This window comes from Microcebus murinus, chromosome 11, assembly GCF_040939455.1.
Source record: "Microcebus murinus isolate Inina chromosome 11, M.murinus_Inina_mat1.0, whole genome shotgun sequence".
Taxonomy (NCBI): domain Eukaryota; kingdom Metazoa; phylum Chordata; class Mammalia; order Primates; family Cheirogaleidae; genus Microcebus; species Microcebus murinus.
In genome coordinates, this window is record NC_134114.1 from 7,663,603 (window position 1) to 7,685,020 (window position 21,418).

At 37.2% G+C, this 21,418-nt stretch overlaps 1 protein-coding gene across 1 annotated transcript in view; it reads left to right on the forward strand.

The window, feature by feature from the left end:
- The window catches only part of MARCHF6 (membrane associated ring-CH-type finger 6), a 79,631-nt gene that overhangs the window by 42,741 nt on the left and 15,472 nt on the right, over nucleotides 1–21,418 (forward strand). Inside the window, exons 12-22 of the mRNA XM_012791143.3 lie at nucleotides 177–257; nucleotides 489–557; nucleotides 638–712; nucleotides 1,567–1,701; nucleotides 5,686–5,805; nucleotides 6,844–6,944; nucleotides 10,258–10,395; nucleotides 11,423–11,627; nucleotides 13,818–13,887; nucleotides 17,271–17,452; nucleotides 18,499–18,633. Of these exons, the coding sequence (XP_012646597.2) occupies nucleotides 177–257; nucleotides 489–557; nucleotides 638–712; nucleotides 1,567–1,701; nucleotides 5,686–5,805; nucleotides 6,844–6,944; nucleotides 10,258–10,395; nucleotides 11,423–11,627; nucleotides 13,818–13,887; nucleotides 17,271–17,452; nucleotides 18,499–18,633 (1,311 nt within the window). The remainder of the gene's footprint in view (nucleotides 1–176; nucleotides 258–488; nucleotides 558–637; nucleotides 713–1,566; nucleotides 1,702–5,685; nucleotides 5,806–6,843; nucleotides 6,945–10,257; nucleotides 10,396–11,422; nucleotides 11,628–13,817; nucleotides 13,888–17,270; nucleotides 17,453–18,498; nucleotides 18,634–21,418) is intronic.

Genomic DNA, 21,418 nt, shown 5'->3' on the forward strand with positions numbered 1-21,418 from the left:
AGCCAATGGGAGAGCCTGGTTTTCAGAGAAGTCATCCAAAGGAAATTTTACAGTTATTTTCTAGTTATAAATTGTCTAGAGAGTTCACTTATAGTTATTTGGATTGTTTAATACATTGTAAAAACTAGGATGTAGGCCATGTGGTAAAATTAAATTTTATTTTTTCTTATTTCCAGGTCCAAGCATCTCATTTTGAAGGCCTAATCACAACCATAGTTGGGTATATACTTTTAGCAATAACACTGATAATTTGTCATGTATCCTTTAATGAACCAACTTGAGTATTCAGTAATATAAATACTGGAGATTTGTTCTCACTGATGGTAAAACTTTTCTCTCTCCTTATTGTCTTAGTAAAAGTTGTAGGTATTTGTAGTCAGGGTGAGTGCGGACAAAATGTGAAGTAAAATATTTGTCAAAAAGTATTGAATAATACCTGTTTCATTGTACCTTCAAATGCTCAGTTTTTCCTTGACTAGATGCTGTAGGGTTTGGCAACTCTTGTTAAATTTCATAGGTCTCGTCGCTTACTGGGAGTCTGCTATATTGTTGTTAAGGTAATTCCTGTTACAAGTTAAAACTGGAAATGATTTCTGCTTCATTGGGATTATATTGATAACCTTTATTTTCGCTTAAGGTTTCTTTGTTAGTGGTGGTAGAAATTGGAGTATTCCCTCTCATTTGTGGCTGGTGGCTGGATATCTGTTCCCTGGTAAGTTCAGTATTCATTATCATACAATCTCATAATTTCAAAGCTTCAAAAGACGTTTTTAGGATGAGTTCCTTTTAAAGGAAAGTAAATGTTTGATAATTTATTTGCATATTATTTCTGAAAATATATCACTGTAGAATCTTAATGTTGTCAATTTTTTCTTGAGTGCCTGATTTTTTTTGAGGTTTTGTGCAAACTTCTGACATCAGGGTAGTTTGACTGGAATTTTTGTAATAACCAGTAGAGAACTTCATTATTCATTTTGTTCGAAATTTTATGATGATGCCAATACATTATACACACTCATGCGTGTGCACATATAAGAAGTAATTTGAATTTGATAATGACACTATCTTTGAAATAATAAATTCAATCTTAACAATTTGTTTTAAGAAAGATGCTCAGCCTAGATTAAAATTTTTAATGGCTATTAGTGATAATCAGTTTTGATTTTTCAAAAATATTTTATATGTAGAAAAGCTGCTTTTGGTTATGAGATAGCCTTTTACTCCTATACTCTGATATTAAAACTCAAGAGTGCAGACTTATAACCAAGAACAGTTCTTACATTAATCAAAAATGGTTCTTTCACAGAATTAGTGTTAGTAAAGCTCTTATTCGCCAATTGGTTCATCATTTATATTTGAAAATTTAAAAATGTCATATACCTCTTTGAAGTAGTATCCAATATTTTATATATTCCTGTGACATCATGAAATGGCATTAAGAGAACTTCAGTCCTAGAATATCATACCTTACGTGCAAGTAATTTATTCTCTTCCTGGAAGATGGAAATGTTAATGTGGCAAATGTAAGTGGTACAGATCTCTCTTAGCTGTTCTGTTTTGGCTTAGGAAATGTTTGATGCTACTCTGAAAGATCGAGAACTGAGCTTTCAGTCGGCTCCAGGGACTACCATGTTTCTGCATTGGCTAGTGGGAATGGTGTATGTCTTCTACTTTGCTTCCTTCATCCTGTTACTGAGAGAGGTAAGTCCTACCCTACAGCTACTTGACAACTGAATTTCAGAGGGAAATACTAATACTGTACATTTATGAAAAGGACTTTTACTTTCACTACCAGTACATGCCTCAGGATGATGATTTTCCTAAACCATATTCTCTACTATTTTATTCTAAGAGGGAATAAGTGGTAGGGGACTTTGGTTTGATTGCTTTAAGCTATTTTCAGTTGTTTATCTCAAAAATTGACAAGTTATTATATTTCTATCTGTAATCAGTTATGAGTTCGAAAGATGATTAAACAGAGGGAAAAAATTAAATAAGAGCACTTGTTTTACCTGGTGTGTATTACAACCATCCTCTGATACAAACTCTTGGAATATTGTGAGATGTGAGCCCATCTCAGATTTTATTCAAGGAAATGTAATGTTGGAAATATCCGAAGGATATGGTTTTGCAGGATTGAACATGTAAAATGGTTTTGAAGTAGGTACCTTAAGTATAAAATTATAGTGAGGATCCTTTGTGATTCCAGTTTACTTGCCAGATGAGTGCTTTTACTAATCCTCTTTTTGGAATCTGTTCTGATTTTAAGATGGTGAGAGCAGATTAGTATTTGCTCAGTATACATCTTAGCTCAGTCATTCCCTAAGTATTACTGAATGCTCATTATGTGCCAGACACTATGCTGTATTTTCGGGGTTAGTAGTGAGAAGCAAAGACATGGTTCCTGTTCTTAGTTTTATAGCCTGGGAGTGAATACAGCCATTGAACAAATCAGCTTACTGCCCTTGGACTGTTGATGTAGATACGCAGGGCAGGGAGGAGAGGCTGAGAATTGTAGCTGGAACAGAACATGGAAGCACAAAGGCTGAATGCCATTCTCAATGTCCTTTGCTCTTTGAAAGATTTGAGGGGGAGAGGAGAGATGGTCAGGGCCAGAGCATTCTCCTGACTCATATAGTATAAGTGAGTAAATTCTGTTTGCAAGTAAAGTTTGGTTACAGAGTGGAGTGAGGAGGCTGCGTCTGGCTCTCGTTAACACAGATGTTGCAGTACATTGAGCTTCGTAGAGACAACACTGGGGCAAGTGAGAGCCCGATGGGCACTCGGTGACTCCATGCCTCTCTGAGGAGAAATAACTCAACATAGGCAAAGGAGATCAAAATGTCATCATATACATTCTTTGTGCAAACTTGTCAGAAGAGGCACAAGAAGCAGCACCCACTCAGATGCTCAGTCAACTTCTCAGAGTTTTCTGAGAAGTGCTCAGAGAGGTGGAAGACCACATCTGCTAAAGAGAAAGGAAAGTTTGAAGATATGGCAAAGGCAGACAAGGCCCATTGTGAAAGAGAAATGAAAACCTATATCCATCCTAAAAGGGAAACAAAAAGTTCAAGTATCACAATGCACCCAAGAGGCCTTCTTTAGCCTTTTTCTTGTTCTTTTCTGAGTATCACCCTAAAATCAGAGAACATCCCGGCCTATCCATTGGTGATGTTGCAAAGAAACTGAGAGACATGTGGATGGAATAACACTGCTGCAGTTGACAAGCAGACTTATGAAGAGAAGGCTGCAGAGCTGAAGGAAAAATATGAAAAGGATATTGCTGCATATTGAGCTAAAGGAAAGTTGGATGCATCAAAAAAGGGAGTTGGCAAGGCTGAAAAAAGCAAGAAAAAGGAAGAGGAGGAGGATGAAGAGAAGGAGGAAGAAGAAGATGATGATGAATAAGTTGGTTCTAGTGCAGTTTTTTTCTTGTCTAAAGCATTTAACCTCCCCTGTATACAAAACTCTTTTTAAAGAAAAAAATTGAAATGTAAGTCTGTGTAAGATTTGTTTTTAAACAATACAGTGTCTTTTTTTTTGTATAGTTAACACACTACTGAATGTGTCTTTACCAGCCCTGTCCTGGTGGTATTTTCTTTTTTTTCCTTTTTTTTTTTTTTGTTGATACAGAGTCTCACTCTGTTGCCCAGGCTAGAGTGCAGTGGCATCAGCATAGCGCACAGCAACCTCAAACTCCTGGGCTCAAGTGATCCTTCTGCCTCAGCCTCCCGAGTAGCTGGGACTACTGGCATGTGCCACCATACCGGCTAGTTTTTTCTGTATATATTTTTAGTCAGCCAATTAATTTCTTTCTATTTTTAGTAGAGACGGGGTCTTGCTCTTGTTCAAGCTGGTTTCAAACTCCTGCCCTCAAGCGATCCATCCGCCTCGGCCTCCCAGAGTGCTAGGCTTACAGGCATGAACCACCATGCCCAGCCTCTGTCCTGGTGGTATTTTCAGTAGCCACTAATCTTGCTTGGTACAGCAAATTGGCATGGAAATTTAAAGCAGGTTCTTGTTGGTGCAGAATGCAAATTAGTTATTTATGGGGATGGTAGTTTTTTCATCTTCAGTTGTCTCTGATTTAGCTTATATGAAATAATTGTTCTGTTAACTGAATATCGCTCTGTAATTGCAAAAAAAAAAAAAGTTGTGGCTGTTTTGTTGACATTCTGAATGTTTCTAAGTAAATACAATTTTTTTATCAAAAAGAATAAAGCTTACATTCTTTTTTTCTTTGAGACAGAGTCTCACTCTGCCCCAGCTAGAGTGCTGTGGCATCAGCTTAGCTCACAGCAACCTCAAACTCGTGGGCTCAAGTGATCCTTCTGCCTCAGCCTCTTGAGTAGCGGGGACTATAGGCATGTGCCACCATGCTCGGCTAACTTTTTCTGTATATTTTTAGTTGTCCAGCTAATTTCTTTCTTTTTTTTTTTTTTTTTTTTTTTTTTGAGACAGAGTCTCGCTTTGTTGCCCAGGCTAGAGTGAGTGCCGTGGCGTCAGCCTAGCTCACAGCAACCTCAAACTCCTGGGCTCGAGTGATCCTTCTGCCTCAGCCTCCCGGGTAGCTGGGACTACAGGCATGCGCCACCATGCCCGGCTAATTTTTTATATATATATCAGTTGGCCAATTAATTTCTTTCTATTTATAGTAGAGACGGGGTCTCACTCTTGCTCAGGCTGGTTTTGAACTCCTGACGTTGAGCAATCCGCCCGCCTCGGCCTCCCAAGAGCTAGGATTACAGGCGTGAGCCACAGCGCCCGGCCTTCTTTCTATATTTAGTAGAGACAGGGTCTCGCTCTAGCTCAGGCTGGTTTTGAACTCCTGACGTTGAGCAATCCACCCACCTCGGCCTCCCAGAGTGCTAGGATTACAGGCATGAGCCACCGAGCCCAGGCAAAGCTTACATTCTTTCTTCAAAACAAATGATCGAGACTAAAGCAAGTTCAGTAATGTTATTTTAAAAGTTGTAATTATATGTGAACTTAAAATTACATTGTTTAGTGATAAATGTTTTATAATGAATTTTTCATTCTATCAATGTGTTTCTTTGTTAATACAGAATCCTGGTATTTGGGAGTTAAAACCTTAGAAATTATATATTGTAACCCTCTCATTTGGAAAATAGAGAAATAGAGGTTTGGGAAGATTAGATGCTTTGCTGAGACTAATTTAGTGAGTTTGGACCACACAGGATTAGTACCCAGACTCTACCATTACTCCATCATCTACAGCCTCTTGGATGATGAGTTTCATTCAGAGGGGGAAAGATAAATAGCTTTCTTAAATTAATCAACATCTCTGGGAAGTGTAAGACTAAAGTCAGATCTTCTGTTTAGGACACTTATACATTGCAACATAATCTTTTCACCAGATGATAAACGTAGTAATGGTTGTATTTATTTATTTTTAATCTCAGAGATCTAGATTTATTGACAAATTGGACTCAATAAATGTTTTTTCTAGTGAACGATTAAAAGCATCCAGTGGTCACAAGACATCAAACATAGGGTAGTTTTCATACAAATTATGGTTTAGGAACTTCTTTTCCCAGGATAACCATATGAATTTTAGATGGTCAGAATAATTTTAGGTTCTCATTTTTCTGTTAATGTTTTAGCTTGCATATAAGAACCCGAAGACATTTTTGAATATTTATAGTATTTAAAATATATTTGCAGGTACTTCGACCTGGTGTCTTATGGTTTCTGAGGAATTTGAATGATCCAGATTTTAATCCAGTTCAGGAAATGATCCACTTGCCCATTTATAGGCATCTCCGAAGATTTATTTTGTCAGTGGTAAGCATATTATTGTTTTTTGAGACAGAGTCTCACTCTCTTGCCTGGGCTAGAGCACTGTGGCGTCAGCGTAGCTCACAGCAACCTCAAACTCCTAGGCTTAAGGGAGAAACATGCCCGGATAATTTTTTCTATTTTTAGTTGTTTGGCTAATTTCTTTCTATTTTACAGTAGAGACGGGGCTCTTGCTCAAGCTGGTTTCAAACTCCTGACCTTGAGCGATCTGTTTGCCTTGGCCTTCCAGAGTGCTATGATTACAGGCATGAGCCACTATGCCTGGCCTTCATTGTTTTTTGAGTAAAGTGTGCTAGCTACCCTTTAGTTTTGTTTCATCAGGAAGGCTGGTAGAGTATATTGAATTATTTACACTTATCTAAGCTTGTGGAACTCAGTTGTCAATAGCTATTTTATTGGTAACTTTGTTAAAATAAATAAATGATGGCTAATAAAGATGACTTCTAGTTTTGTAGTAGTATAATTAATTGCCAAATTATTCTCTGAATTACATTTAATTTGCATTGAACCAATGGAGACTTATTGCTGCCTTCTAAATTAAATTCTTAACGGAAGCATCCCAAAGTTTCTTCCTGACCTGGAAGAAGAAATTACCTAGTTAAAATCTTAAGTTTTTCTAAAATAAAATTTTAAGAACAAATTATGCCCTTTGGAAACTTGAGAGCCATTAACATGGGTCATGTCTTAGATAGTTATAGGTGATTCATTAAGTTGCAGGTATTTTTGCTCCTTCATTGTAAGTTTTTAGCTCTCTCCTTACATACCATGTGGTGATTATCCTTTGTGGCTTCTGTTTTAACCTTTGTGCCCTAGATGGCAGATCTTCACATTGAGAGGAGCAGCCATCTCAGAGATGCATTTTTATACAAAGTGACCCAAGAATAGTGTGTAGAGTGGGAACACCTGGGCTCTGGGTGAATACAGGCCTGGGCTGCATATTGTTTGAGTGTGTTCAGATGTCCACCTGTCTTGCATGGGAGTGGTTGACTCTACAGTGGTGTCATGCACTGTTTCTTACTGCAGATTGTCTTTGGCTCCATTGTCCTCCTGATGCTTTGGCTTCCTATACGTATAATTAAGAGTCTGCTGCCTAATTTTCTTCCATATAATGTCATGCTCTACAGGTAAGTTTTAAAAATTCAGAATAGCTTTACTAATTTATTCTTTTAGGGATTTGTTATTCAGGTTACATTAAATATTTAAAACATTCATTTCTTATAGATATTATTAGAAATATCTGACAGTTAAATTTTGCCCTATTCTAGACCATATAAACATTAGTTTAGTAGTTATATTTTCCAATGGAAGACATTTATTTTTCTTCAAATATAGTATGCATTTGTTGAGCATTGAAATGTTTTACCATACCTAATGTGAGTGTATTAGTAGCATCATCTTTATTTTGAAAAGCACATTATGAGGAATGAAGCTAAAGTTGCACATTTAATTATGGGTTAAAAATAGGATACAAGGCTTGTAGATGGAAATTTTTTTGCTTTAAAAACTTAAGTCACCTAAAAACCTAACATCTACCACTCATCCTGTATTCCCTTTCTTAGGAATTTGCATTATTCCCAGTTGTTATTGCAATTCCAGGCAAATTGGATTTCTTCTTCAAATTTACTTCTAAGTAATCTTAAAGTCTTGTCAATTCTAATTCCTTAAAATCTCTTAATAATCCACCTTTTGATTTGCCAGTTACCTTAGTTTAGGCCTTATTGTTGCTCTCTGCTTATAATCCATCCTTAATATTCCTGCCTTCAGATTTTCTAAAAATTTGGTTTATCCCTTGGTTTAAAAGTTGTCAGCAGTTCCTACATTAACTACATAACAATATCCAGGTCATTTAAAATGACATACAGGATTGGCACAGTCTTACTCTGCCTTTCCAACATCTTGTCCCAGCATTGTCTGACTTGAATTCTTCTTTCCAGCTGTGCTTAGTGCCATTGAGTTGCCCCAGAATTGACTCAGCTGTTCTTTATCTTTCCTTGTTTACAGTGGCCTTCCCCATATTTGTCTGGCAAGCTATTGATATTCTTTCCCAAAATGCAGATTAAGATTTTATTTTCCCTAACTAGATAAATCATCATTCCATCCTTTAAAATTGCCTCCATTTTTGTAATATTTACCTCTTTTTATAGCACCTGTTACATTATTTTATAAATATTTGTTTCATCAAACATGGCAGAAATCATATCTCATTTGGATGCTAATGCTTTACACAGGAACAGGATTATTCAAAAATGAAAGATTTATTGTTGCACACAAAGTAAATTTGTATTTCATTAAATTAGAATTGGCCAGTAGGTATATCCTGATTGGTTAAAGTGTAGAAAAAAGATGCTAGTAAGTAATTTAAAATGTAGCGTCAACTTACGGCTCTTTAAATTGTTACTCTTTTGTAAATAAAACTTTATTTTTCTACACTTAGGATTTTTGTAGATTTGGAGGATGGTTTTCTAAATTTTACCTTTAGATCATATGTAGTATATATTTGGGTCCAATCATTATGATAACCAGTATATACAGGTCTAGCTTTGTATGTTGTTGAGAAAAATCAATTGTGGTAGTCACTTATACCTAGAGGTTAGTAAAGAATTTGTACTATATATTAATAGTAGTTCTTAGTTTCTTCTCTTCAATAAAATTGAGAGCCCATTATATGCCAGGTACTTTTCTATGCAGTGGGGACATAAGAGTAAACAAAACAGAATGAAGAAAAAGTCTGTGCTCTGGTGGAGCTAACATTTTAGTAGGGGAGACAGACATTAAAATAGATAAAATATGTAATATGTCAAATGCTCTTAAGAGCTATGGGGAAAAAAATAAAGTAGAGAAAGGAGATAAAGAGAGTGGTCAGGATGGGGTTGCAATTTAGGAAGAGTCACTGTTGAAGACCTGAGAGGGTGACAGTTGAGGAAAGCCTTGAATGTGGTGATGAGAGGGGTGAGCCATTTGGGTCCCATTGCAGAAGGTAGGTACAGCAGCACCCAGATCTGTTTGAGGAGCAGCAGGGAGGCCAGTTTAGCTGCAGTAGAAGGGAGAAGGCAAAGTAGTTGACCCTGAAGTCACAGAAGTCATGGAAAGCCTCCTACAGAGCCTCATAGGCTGTTATAAGCCATTTGGCTTTTACTTAAGTGAATTGGGGAGCTCTTGGAAAGCTCTGAGCAAAGGAGTGATCTAATTTAGTTTTGAAAAGGATCATTCTGGCTTCTATGAGAAGAAGAAACTGGGTTGGAGTCACCAGGTCAGAAAATGAAGGCAGCTAGGAGGATAATGCAGTGATCCTGGTGAAAGATGAGGGTGGCCAGTGGAGGCTATAAGAATGGTTAGGGTTTAGGATATTGTTAAGATACAGTTAAAAGGCCGGTGCGGTGGCTCACGCCTGTAATCCTAGCACTCTGGGAGGCCAAGGTGGGCAGATTGCTCGAGGTCAGGAGTTCAAAACCAGCCTGAGCAAGAGCAAGACCCCATCTCTACTATAAATAGAAAGAAATTAATTGGCCAACTAATATATATAGAAAAAATTAGCCGGGCATGGTGGCTCATGCCTATAGTCCCAGCTACTCGGGAGGCTGAGGCAGCAGGATTGCTTGAGCCCAGGAGTTTGAGGTTCTGTGAGCTAGGCTGACGCCATGGCACTCACTGTAGCCTGGGCAACAAGGCGAGACTCTGTCTCAAAAAAAAAAGATACAGTTAAAAGAATTCTGTAGCTGTTTGGATGTGAGGTGTAAAGAGAGTCAAGGACCAAAGTTTCTGTCTTGAGCACTTGGAAGAATTCAGTTGCCATTTACTGAGTTGGGGATGATTGGGGGAGGAGCAGGATTAAAAGGGAAGATTGGGAATTTGATATTGAACAAGCTCAATTTAAGATGTCTAGTACATGTCGATGTGAAATATTGATTTGGCACTTTGAATACACGAGTGAGGAGTTAGGGAAGATGCCTACATAGGAGATAGAAATGTACAGAAATGTGATATTAAAAGTCACATGAGAATCGCATTCTCCCAGAGAGTGAATGTAGATGAAAGAAGAGAGGACAGTGCCTGGGGCCCTTCGGTGTACCCAGGTTGGGGATGTGAAGGAAATAGCGGGTCTTGGAAGCTCTTCAGGGGGACATTATTTTGAAGAGGAAGGAGTGACCAGTTGTGTAACATGCTACTAGTATAGCAGATGAGGTGAGAATCAAGACTTGACCATTGATGTAACAAAATGAAGGTCATTAGTGATACTTACCAGAGACAGTTTTGGTGGAGTTTGTGGGGAAAGCCTCACTAAGTTCTAGAGAGCATGGGAGGAGAGGTAAGAAGGGCAGTGAGTTTTTTCAGTTCTTTAAGGAGTTTTGTTGTAATCTGTTAAATATTTGATATGATATAGTTATAATGGAAAATAGAACTCACATTATAAATCTATGCTCTTTGTAATTGTCTTAGTGATGCCCCAGTGAGCGAACTGTCCCTCGAGCTTCTTCTGCTTCAGGTCGTCTTGCCAGCATTACTTGAGCAGGGACACACAAGGCAGTGGCTGAAGGGGCTGGTGCGAGCATGGACTGTGACTGCTGGGTACTTGCTGTGAGTATGGACTTGCATGTCATTTGTGTCCATTGACTAACCTTTCTAGAAAAAAGTATGTTCCATGCCTCACTTGAGAAAAATTAATTTTAATAAAGGACAATATCTGCAAGTGTGTATAATACTTATTTATAAAATTTAAAAAAATTTTCTTATCTCTCCTTTTATAGAGAATGTATGCATGTTTTTGCCCTTTTATAGGTCTGCTGCTGGTCCAATTTTTTTCATATTATATAACACAGGGTAAAAAACATTTTAATGCAGCAAAAAGAAACCCAACTTACTTTATTTAGAGCTCAGAACCTGGCAAATGAGTTCTAAGATTTGGTTTCTCAATTGTTTAGTCAACATGTTGCATTTATTTTTTTTTAAGCTTTATATACATATTTAAAAGTTGAATATTTAGAATTAAAAAGGTTTTCAGAAAACATTTGGCATCCTGTAGCTATCTTAACATGAAATATGGGTTTGGTTATGTTTGTTTGGACACCTGTCCTTCTCTAACTGCTTTGTCCCCCAATCTTATTTTTTACTTAACTGGTGTATAGCTTGAAGGTTTTAGTTGAGCTATATGTCACAATAGACATAGTAGTCATCTGTAGAGAAGAAAAGTTTGGGTTTTTTTCCACCCTTAAGATCCTTACAGTCTAGTGCACTATATGTATGTACTTACATCTTGTACTTCTAACTACTTACAGGTATACTTGTAGCTATTTTGTATGTTGTATGTATTTTTTTCAGTTACTGATTTCTTCTCAGAACTGGCTGAAGAAAACAAAGTAGATTGAATTTATGGGGTATTGTATAAGTTCGTTAATATTAAATTTAGAGAAGTTTAATTTAAACCAGGCACCAACATTTAGACCACTTGTTAATAATACTGTGTACAGATTCTATATGTATGTTTTCTACTTTTGTAGTAAATATTAAGAAAATAAGTCTCATGTCTGCTATTTTGTTTGCTTATTTTTTTGCTGTTTTATTCTGACCAGAAGTGAAATGTTTCACTTATGTAATTTTTGCACAGGGATCTTCATTCCTATTTATTGGGAGATCAGGAAGAAAATGAGAATAGTGCAAATCAACAAGTCAACAATAACCAGCACGCTCGAAACAACAACGCTATTCCTGTGGTGGGGGAAGGCCTGCATGCAGCTCACCAAGCCATACTCCAGCAGGGAGGGCCTGTTGGCTTTCAGCCTTACCGCCGGCCTTTAAATTTTCCACTCAGGGTAGGTACTATACAGACTTAACCAGAAATAGAGTCTTTTTCAAATTTCTATTGAGGATTGGTACTGTTAGCATGGTACCACGCATTCCTCTGTGTAGGCTAGTCTTACACATTCTTGACAAGAATCCATGTTTTATTACCTTCATTATGTAACATAATATATACAAATGACCAGGTAAGTTTATTGAATTTTAGAAATGGGTCATAGAGTTCAGATTCCATGGGCTTCTGGTCTGTGTTTAAGAGGAAAAAAGACCCTAAAATAAATAAACTAACATTATTTATATTATTTCAGTTATGTGTAAGGAACCATAGGATTGGGTATTTTGATATTTTTCTTCCACTTACTCTCCACTAAAAGACTGCAGAGTATGGGTGATAATTTCATGTTAATAGCTGATGAAACTGAAGCACAGGTTGGTTAAGATAGCGCCTATTCCATGGTCTTTAAATTAGTAAGTGATTAGTCTGTGATTCAAAATTTTGTCAGAAATGTAAGCTGATGACTACTGTATGATTACAATGAAGTCATCATGCATTTACATTCAGTCTGATATATTTTAAATGTCCTCTAATAATGATATGGGCTTGTGAGATCATTTTGAAATTTGGACAGGTTATTTAACCTTTCAGCTTCAGTTTCTTTTTTGGTAAAAATAGTTATCATAATACCTTTGTGTATTACTTGTAGATCAAATGAGTCCAAAAATTCAGTCATTCAGCAATATTTTTGGTGCCTTTGAGGGTATAGAGAGCATATTAATAGTCTTTGCCCTGGAAGAGTTTATAGTCTACTTAAAAGATGAGAAAACAAACTGTGGCAGATTTGGGTTCTCATGGTGGGTATTTACAAAGGGTGCTGTGACTGCCTCAATCAGGGCCATGGGTTCTTAGTGTGGGCCCAAAGGAGTCTCTGTGGAGGAGGTTGTACCTGAACTGTCTTAGAAGTTGAGAGGCCAGTCAGAGAAAACAAAAACAAAAAAAAAGGAAAGTGGGAAGGGCATTCCAGGCATATGGCAGGACATGGGGACATTAGACATGGTAGGCTTGGAACTACAGATAATGGAATATATTTATATGTGCTGGGAAGAAGGGGAGGGGCAGGGAGAAGAGCAGTGGGAGATGAGGCTTTTGGATGGGCAGGAACCAGATAGTTGAGAGCCTTGAACATCTCTGCACTAGTCAGCATTCGCTGAATTGTTCTTCTGCTTCTTTGTCCCCTTAAGGGACAAATCTCTGTTCCTGATGCAGAGGCTTATGCTAGAGTACTTTGCTGTGTAATCCTGAGGGAAAATAGCAAGGTCATTTTTTCCCCTTGTCTCTTGAAAGCGGACGTCATCATAGTCAGTTCCCTTTTTCTTTTTCCCTGGTCTTTACTCAGCCCTCTGAGCAAAAGATATTTTCTGGCCAGACCAGAGACAGAATCAGTAAGGGTTTTCTTAGGCAATTAAAGCTGACAAAGCCTCTTAAGTCTCTTGAGTTTTGTCATCTGTCCTTCTCAGGCTTCCCACCAGAGTTCTGTGCTCTGGTCTTGTGGAGATGTATCTAGATAACAGGTAGAATGCAAACTATAGATGCTGCCTTTCTCCCCAGGGAAACTGTTTCCCTCCTCTCTGTGTGGTATCCTTTTATCTTTACTTCTCAGTACAGGGGCACTAACTTATGTGGCTGTTTACATTTCAATTCAATTAAAATTAAATAAAATTAAAAATTCCATTACTCATTCTCACTGACTACATGTCAAATGCTCAGTAGCCACATGTAGCTAGTGGCTACTGTGTTGGACAGTGTGGATCTAGACATTTCTGTCATCACAGGACATTCTAATTGGATAATACTATTTGATTAAAAGGTGAATATTTTTAATTTGTAATGTTTTCTTTTTATTAATAATAAGGGAATATTTAAGCTGAATATGTTTTATTTTAATGCTCTCTGATTAAAAACATATTTGTTACTTGTGGATGTATCTGATTATGTGAGAATGGACACTTATTGTCCTTTTGGTCTAAATTTTAGGTAACTTTACCTAAAATAAAAACTTCCTTTTTATGTGAAATCAAAGAAAACCTGGAAATAAAAATACAAACAATTTCTTTTTAATGGGAGAATTGTGTTGTTTCGGAGGGTTATCATAAAATATATTGAGCACACATGAAACCATTTATGTGTTCTTTGTTTTACCTTGCAGATATTTCTGTTGATTGTCTTCATGTGTATAACATTACTGATTGCCAGCCTCATCTGCCTTACTTTACCAGGTATGAGCTTGTCCTAGCTTTCAACTGATAGCATCTTTTTTAAAAGTTACATCTTGCTGAGATGTGATTTTTTTTTTCATCAGATATAAACTTGAAATAGTTTTCCTCTCATGTTTGATTCAATATGGGATATTGATCAATTTAGGACTCTCCATCTTACTGGATTAGTTTATATTGGAGCACAGGAGGACAAAGTCAAGATATAATTTATGTTTTGATTTTGGAAAAAGTATTTATGGTCATTCATTTTTCATGGATTATTGTCTTATAAGACTCATTTTCAAAAAATCATCTATATGGTTTAAGTCATTTCTTTAAGCCAGTCTCTTGATATTAATTATGTTTGTTATCATTATGTAATTGTCTTTCCAATATATTGCATACTGTTGGCTAGAGAACATTATGAAGCCAGACTGTTTCCCTTTATTGTTTGGTATTTGCAAATACTAATCTTCTATGGCATTGAGTTTTCACTGAAGTATGGCAACTTCAACTAAATGTTTCTTCATCTAACAAATAAGATGTTGTGGATAAATATAGTTGTATATAGTAGCTTGTCATCTTCTCCAGAGGACAGGATAAATGGGGGTAGAGTCCAAAGCCAGTGACAAAGTGGCAAAAACCACTTGTTTCTCACCTGCCTCGCCTTTGTTGTTCATATCCAGCCAGAAAATTCTAGATTATATTAATATGTGTCAACCACTTAAATCATTAAGTGGAAGATAATTTTCAGCTCTTATCAAATGTAAGTGTATTTAAGTTAATGTTTTGATTATAACACGAACTCACTAATTTTATAAGTCAAATTGTTATATTGATGGCTAAAGCTGGGAAAGAGCAACTAGAAAAATTAATTTCAATTGTTATTTCTAAAAAAAAGGAGAACATTTTCTAATTTGTAGGAATTGTCGTTTTACTGTAAACTGGTAAAAATAAGGATTATTTTTTCGTGCATAATGATTTTTGACCTTTAGGACTTTGCTCGGAAGCTAACTGCTGTTTAAATCACAGCTGTTAAAATGACAGCTGGTTAAACATTTTAATGCAATGCAGTAAACATATTGCTGAGAAAACTTAGGTTTTTTTTTTTTTTTGAGACAGAGTCTTACTCTGTTGCCCGGGCTAGAGTGCTGTGGCATCAGCCTAGCTCACAGCAACCTCCAACTCTGGGCTCAGGCAATCCTTCTTCCTCAGCCTCCCGAGTAGATGGGACTACAGGCATGCGCCACCATGCCTGGCTAATTTTTTCTATATATTTTTTAGTTGTCCAGCCAAATTTCTTTCTATTTTTAGTAGAGACGGGGGTCTCGCTCTTGCTCAGGCTGGTCTTAAACTCTTGAGCTCAAACGATCTGCCCGCCTTGGCCTCCCAGAGTGCTAGGATTACAGGCATGAGCCACCGTGCCCGGCCAAAACTTAGTTTTTGAAATTAGGATAGTTTTACATTGTGGTTTTTATGTTCCATTTTCATGTTTTATCAGACATATTTAACAAAACAAAAAACTTAGGTTTTTTTGTTTGCTTTTTTAAGAGACAGGGTCTCACCTGGTCATGCAGGCTGGAGTTGTAGTGGTACAGTCATAACTTACTGCAGCCTCAGGTGCATCCTCCTCCCAACTCAGCCTTCCAAGTAGCTAGAACTATAGGTGCGTGTCACCATGCCCAGATAATTTTTTATTTTTCATTTTTGTAGAGGAGGGAGGTTTCATTATGTTGCCCAGGCTGGTCTTGAATTCCTAGGCTCAAGCAGTCCTCCTGCTTAGGCCTCTCAAAGTGCTGGGATTACAAGTGTGAGCTGCCACACCTAGCCAGGAAACATAGTTTTAGTATTTGAGTGTGGCAAGGAGTAATTTAGTTCCATTAAACATTGTTAAGTAAATATTTTTCTGTGATCCAGTTCTACCATCTAGTGGAAAGAATGCTGTTATTTTTAATTATAGAATGTTGAGACTTATATTTTACATTTGGGGTTATGAGGATGCTATTTCTTTTCCATAGAGTACTTTTCTGCAACTACAATTTAACTGATGTTGAGTTACTACAAACTAAAAACTAACTCTGTCTTCTGAAAAACACTTTTTTGACTAGAAGTAGGTAAAGTGTGGAATAGGAAGTGGCCATTAAATTTAAAACAAATAAAAATCCCCCAAACCAAAAACATAAACCCTAAGGTAGAAATATGTGTAGAACACTAGGCATTTCTACGGAAGTTTAAGTTACGATTTCAATATCTTCAAATAAGGATTTATTTCATATAATATATCTATCTATGTATTTGTCTTTAAAAGAGTTATTTTTATACCCAGGCTATTTTGTGTTTCTGCAGGAAGTCCATGGTTATCAGCATATGCCTTATAAGACTTGACTGTTAAGCTGCTTTAGTTTGATGTGGAGGCAGTGTAGTTTAGTGGTCAAGAGCATGAGCTTTGTCAGGCAGACATGCATTCAAACTCAACTCTATCCTGTATGACTTTGGACAGAGTTCTTTTGCTGAGCCTTAATTCATAGTCTTTTAAAATGGAGGTCATATCTACATTGAAGGGGCAGGGTTGTTATAAGGATAAATGAGATAATGTATAAAAATGGTCAGTATAGCCACTAGTTCTTTTTAGGTATTCAAAAATAATAATACTATATTAAGAAGGCAGTTCATAGGGGAAAATGCACTAGAAAATTGGATCTTGCTGTTCTTTCCAGCCTTACTAAGAAGTAATCATATAAAGAAAGTTACTACATAATATAAGTGATCTTTCTTGCTGGAGAGATTGTTGTGAGTACACTGTAGAATTTATTTCTAACAACTTTTTTGTGAGGCATTGCCTTAGCTCTCAAATCAGTTTATTGCACTCCGGTATATTTATATGGTCTTAATTTTTTCTAAGAAAATGATTATGGTGTTCTTTGATTTTTGTACTTTAACATTATTGTACCCTACTCCTTCAGTTTTTTGCCTTGCTGAACGAGCCAATTGGAAGAAAATTACATTATTTGTAATGTTCACAGCACAAATACTAGAAAAGAAATTCTCCCTCTTTGTCCTCTTTTGTGCATAATGAATTATTTGATGATGAAAACAACAAAAACAAGAATGTCCTCAAAAGCTTTTTCAGGTGGAAAGAACAAGTAATTGGCAAGGCAAATCAGAGTGCATATCCCAGGGGAGTTCATCCCCATTGACTACTGTGTTTTGGTTGTGTCTTAATCATATAATTGTGCACTGTTTAGAGTCTGTGATTTTGCCTTTTGTTTTATATGTGATGAAGACATTAATATATAAAAATGTGTTATCTTTCTCCTCATGTGAAAATACTAATAGAAGAATATCAAGATTACCATTCTCTTTACCTAGCCGCATGTCTCATTCATCAGCCTTTCTATTTTCAGTATTTGCTGGCCGTTGGTTAATGTCATTTTGGACGGGGACTGCCAAAATCCATGAGCTCTACACAGCTGCTTGTGGTCTGTATGTTTGTTGGCTAACCATAAGAGCCGTGACAGTGTTGGTGGCATGGATGCCCCAGGGACGCAGAGTGATCTTCCAGAAAGTTAAAGAGTGGTCCCTCATGGTAGGTTTTTATTATAAAAGACGGAACTTGTCTGTTAGGAGTAGTGAATATTTTTCCAGTAATTTTTTAAAATCTTTTTTATTCACTTGTATCTGTTCCCTCATTTTGTTGATAGTGTCAGAAGAGGTTGGTTTTTTTTCTTTTTTTGTGTGAAGGAATATTCCTTTAAGAGATAATAGCTTTCTGGTTCATTCTGAGATCCACAATCCTACATTCAGATGTATTTTTTTTTTTTTTTTTGAGACAGAGTCTCGCTTTGTTGCCCAGGCTAGAGTGAGTGCCGTGGCGTCAGCCTAGCTCACAGCAACCTCAAACTCCTGGGCTCGAGTGATCCTACTGCCTCAGCCTCCCGGGTAGCTGGGACTACAGGCATGCACCACCATGCCCGGCTAATTTTTTTTTTTTTATATATATATCAGTTGGCCAATTAATTTCTTTCTATTTATAGTAGAGACGGGGTCTCACTCTTGCTCAGGCTGGTTTCGAACTCCTGACCTTGAGCAATCCGCCCGCCTCGGCCTCCCAAGAGCTAGGATTACAGGCGTGAGCCACAGCGCCCGGCCCATTCAGATGTATTTGAGAGTTGAAAAACATGCTACTAAGTGGTCCAGTAAGGCCCTTGAATAAGTAATTAATTACTTAATTACTACAGGTCCAAAATTCAGGGGGAAAAAACAATAAAAAATAACAATACAGCAATAAAAAAACAAACCAAACCAATACAGTATAGCAACTATTTGCCTAGCATTTACATTGTAGTAGATTTTATAAGTAATCTATAGATTTAAAGTATACAGGAGGATGTGTATAGGCTATATGCAAACACTACACCATTTTATATAAGAGACTTGAGCTCTTGCAGATTTTGGTATCCATAGGGGTCCTGGAACCAGTCCCATGCAGATACCAAGGGCTAACTGTATAGTATAAGTGGTTCTGTTAGGCATCAAGTCAAAGAAGAAAAATAAACCTCAAAATGGAATAATAAGTTTGGCTTAAAGTCAGAAAGATTCTCTTTAATGACATGGTCCCTTGTTTTCTAATAGATAATGAAGACTTTGATAGTTGCAGTGCTGCTGGCTGGAGTAGTCCCTCTCCTCCTGGGGCTCTTGTTTGAGCTGGTTATTGTTGCTCCCCTGAGGGTTCCCTTGGACCAGACTCCTCTTTTTTATCCATGGCAGGTAAATGCATGTCTTTTGCTCATGATATTTCATTAAGGATTTGGGATCAGAAAATAATCCTTAATTATTTTAAATGATTTTAAGCCATTAGTTTAGAAAGACTCCTTAATTTTTGTTTCTATTCTAAGGACCCTTGTAAAATGATTTAATCCCCTTTAATCTGTTGCTTTCAATATATGCACCTTTTAACTCCTTTAAAAGAACTTACTTTATAGGTTAAAATATCACTATCATTTAGGCTTCTCCAATGTTTAAAGATACAAACTAATATGTGTGGATTTTTTACCTTTGAGGTAGAGTGAATTATCTTTCTCCTTTTGACTTTAAGACTCTAATACTTTTTTTTTTTTTTGAGACAAAGTCTCACTTTGTTGCTTGGGCTCGAGTGCCCTTGTGTCAGCCTAGCTCACAGCAACCTCAAACTCCTGGGCTCAAGCGATCCTTCTGTCTCAGTCTCCCAAGTAGCTGGGACTACAGGCATGGGCCACCATGCCTGGTAGTTTTTTCTATATATATTTTTAGTTGGCCAATTAATTTCTTTCTGTTTTCAGTAGAGACAGGGTCTCGCTCTTGCTAAGGCTGGTTTCGAACTTCTGACCTTGAGTGATCCTCCTGCCTCAGGCTCCCAGAGTGCTAGGATCACAGGCGTGAGCCACCGTGCCTGGCCAAGACTCTAATACTTTTGAATAATTACAGCATGTTTTCCCACAGAGTCACAGCTCATTGAAAAGCATCCTGGGGAGACCCATGAAGGTCACAGCAAAGGTCTTAAAACTGACGGAAAAAGAAAGTTAACTTTTTTATTGTATTTGTAACTTGAGGTTTTTAACATTTTATAGAATTAAGATCTTGAGTTCTTAGTAAATAATTGGAGGAAAAGAGCTAGGCGTTGACTTCAGTCATTGAGAGGCTTTTTTGCTTTGTTTTTAATCTCAGTATATTACAATAGATTTTTCTGAAAATGAAATTTTTTAGGGCCACATTTCCCTTCCTTTACCTTCCAGGTAGAAAACCTCCACAGGCTTCATTTATATGAAAACATTTAGTTAAGTGCTTTAATATGTCCCCAAACCATGTATTGTATAACCCTGGTGAAAATGAAGCGAAATTGGAAACTTCCTAAGGAGCTTACATTCTGATGGGAAAGCTGCAGGTACACAGGTGGTCTGTGGTGTGATTAGGGGAAGCACAGAGAGCTGTGGCATCCTACAGGAGAGGTATTTCCTCTAGCTTTGGGAGTTCAGGTATGGTTTTTCTGTAGAAGTTAATGTCTAAGCCAACCTAACCGGTAGAGTATAAAGTAGTGGGTAAGAAAGGAAGAAGTATTGTATATTCTAAGAAGGAGCCAAAGGGCAGACCTGGAAATAAGACAGTGTGTGTATTATATGGGGAACTGCCTCTTTTCTAGTCTGGCTCATAGACTAGAATTGATGAGAGAAATGATTAATGACAGGAAGTACAGAACTGACTTACCAATTTATGATTTTTCACCTTTATGGTGGTGTGCAAATGATATGTATTCAGTAGAAACTATACTTTTGAGTATACAACCGTTCTGTTTTTCACTTTCAGTATAGTGTTTGTGTTAGATGATTTTGCCCAACTGTAGGCCATATAACCTACAAATATAACATGTTTAAGGTAGGCTAGGCTAAGTTGTGATGTTCAGCAGGTTAGGTGTATTAAATACATTTTTGACTTAACAGTATTTTCAACTTATGATGGGTTTATTAGGGTATAACCCAATCGTCAGTCAAGGAGCACCTGTAATTAAGTATATGTTATATCTTTCAGAAGAGCTGTTTTGCAGGGTAGTCAAATAGCATTAGTAATTGAAGGAAAGATTTTTTTGTTTTTACAGAATAATGCTAGCTAATAAATTAGGTAGAGCGGTAAATAATTAGAAAATTACTATTTTGCAGTATCTAACAAAATAATTGATTGCAGCAAGGATTGTCAGTGGATGTTGGATCCATCAGGTGAAAGGTTGATTGGTTTTCAGTTATTATTGCTGTGTAACAAGTTATCCCACAATTTAGTGGCTTGACAACCATTTTAATTTTGCCCAGTCTGTGGATCAGAAATTAAGACAGGCATATTGGTTTGTCTCTGCTTCATGGTATCAGGGGGCCATGGCCAGGAATGACTTGATAGCCATGGCAGTAATCATTTGGAGATATCATCATTCATGATATGACGGTTGCTACTGATTGTTGGTTGGTACCCTTCTGGGGCTATCAGCTAGAGCTCCTAGATGTGCTTGGGCTTCTTCACAGCTTGATAGCTTCAAGGTATAGCTTCTTATATTGCAGTTCAGGGAAATGAGTGTTCCCGTAAACAAGGTAGAAGCTGCATTGTCTTTTTTGACCTTGTGTCAGAAGTCTTATAGCAGCAGCCAGGCACTGTGGCTTATGACAGTAATCCCAGCTACTTGGGAGCCTGAGGTGGAAGGGTCACTTGAGCCTAGGAGTTTGACGCTTCAGCGAGCTATGATAGTGCCACCATGCTCCAGCCTGAGGGACAGAGTGAGACTTCCATCTCTTAAGAAAAAAATACAGCATCACTTTTTACTACATTTTACTAGGTACAACCAAGTCACAAAGATTGGCGCAGATTCAAGGGAAGGGGATATAGACCCTCAAGTGCTTGATGGGAGAAGAATTTGTGGGCGTGTTTTGGTATCATCACAGTGATTATTTGCATGGTGGCAAAGGGTTATGTTCCAGATTACTTGATAGTCACAAAGGGCAAACTTTACATGGAGGAGTTAGGCAGACAATACCCT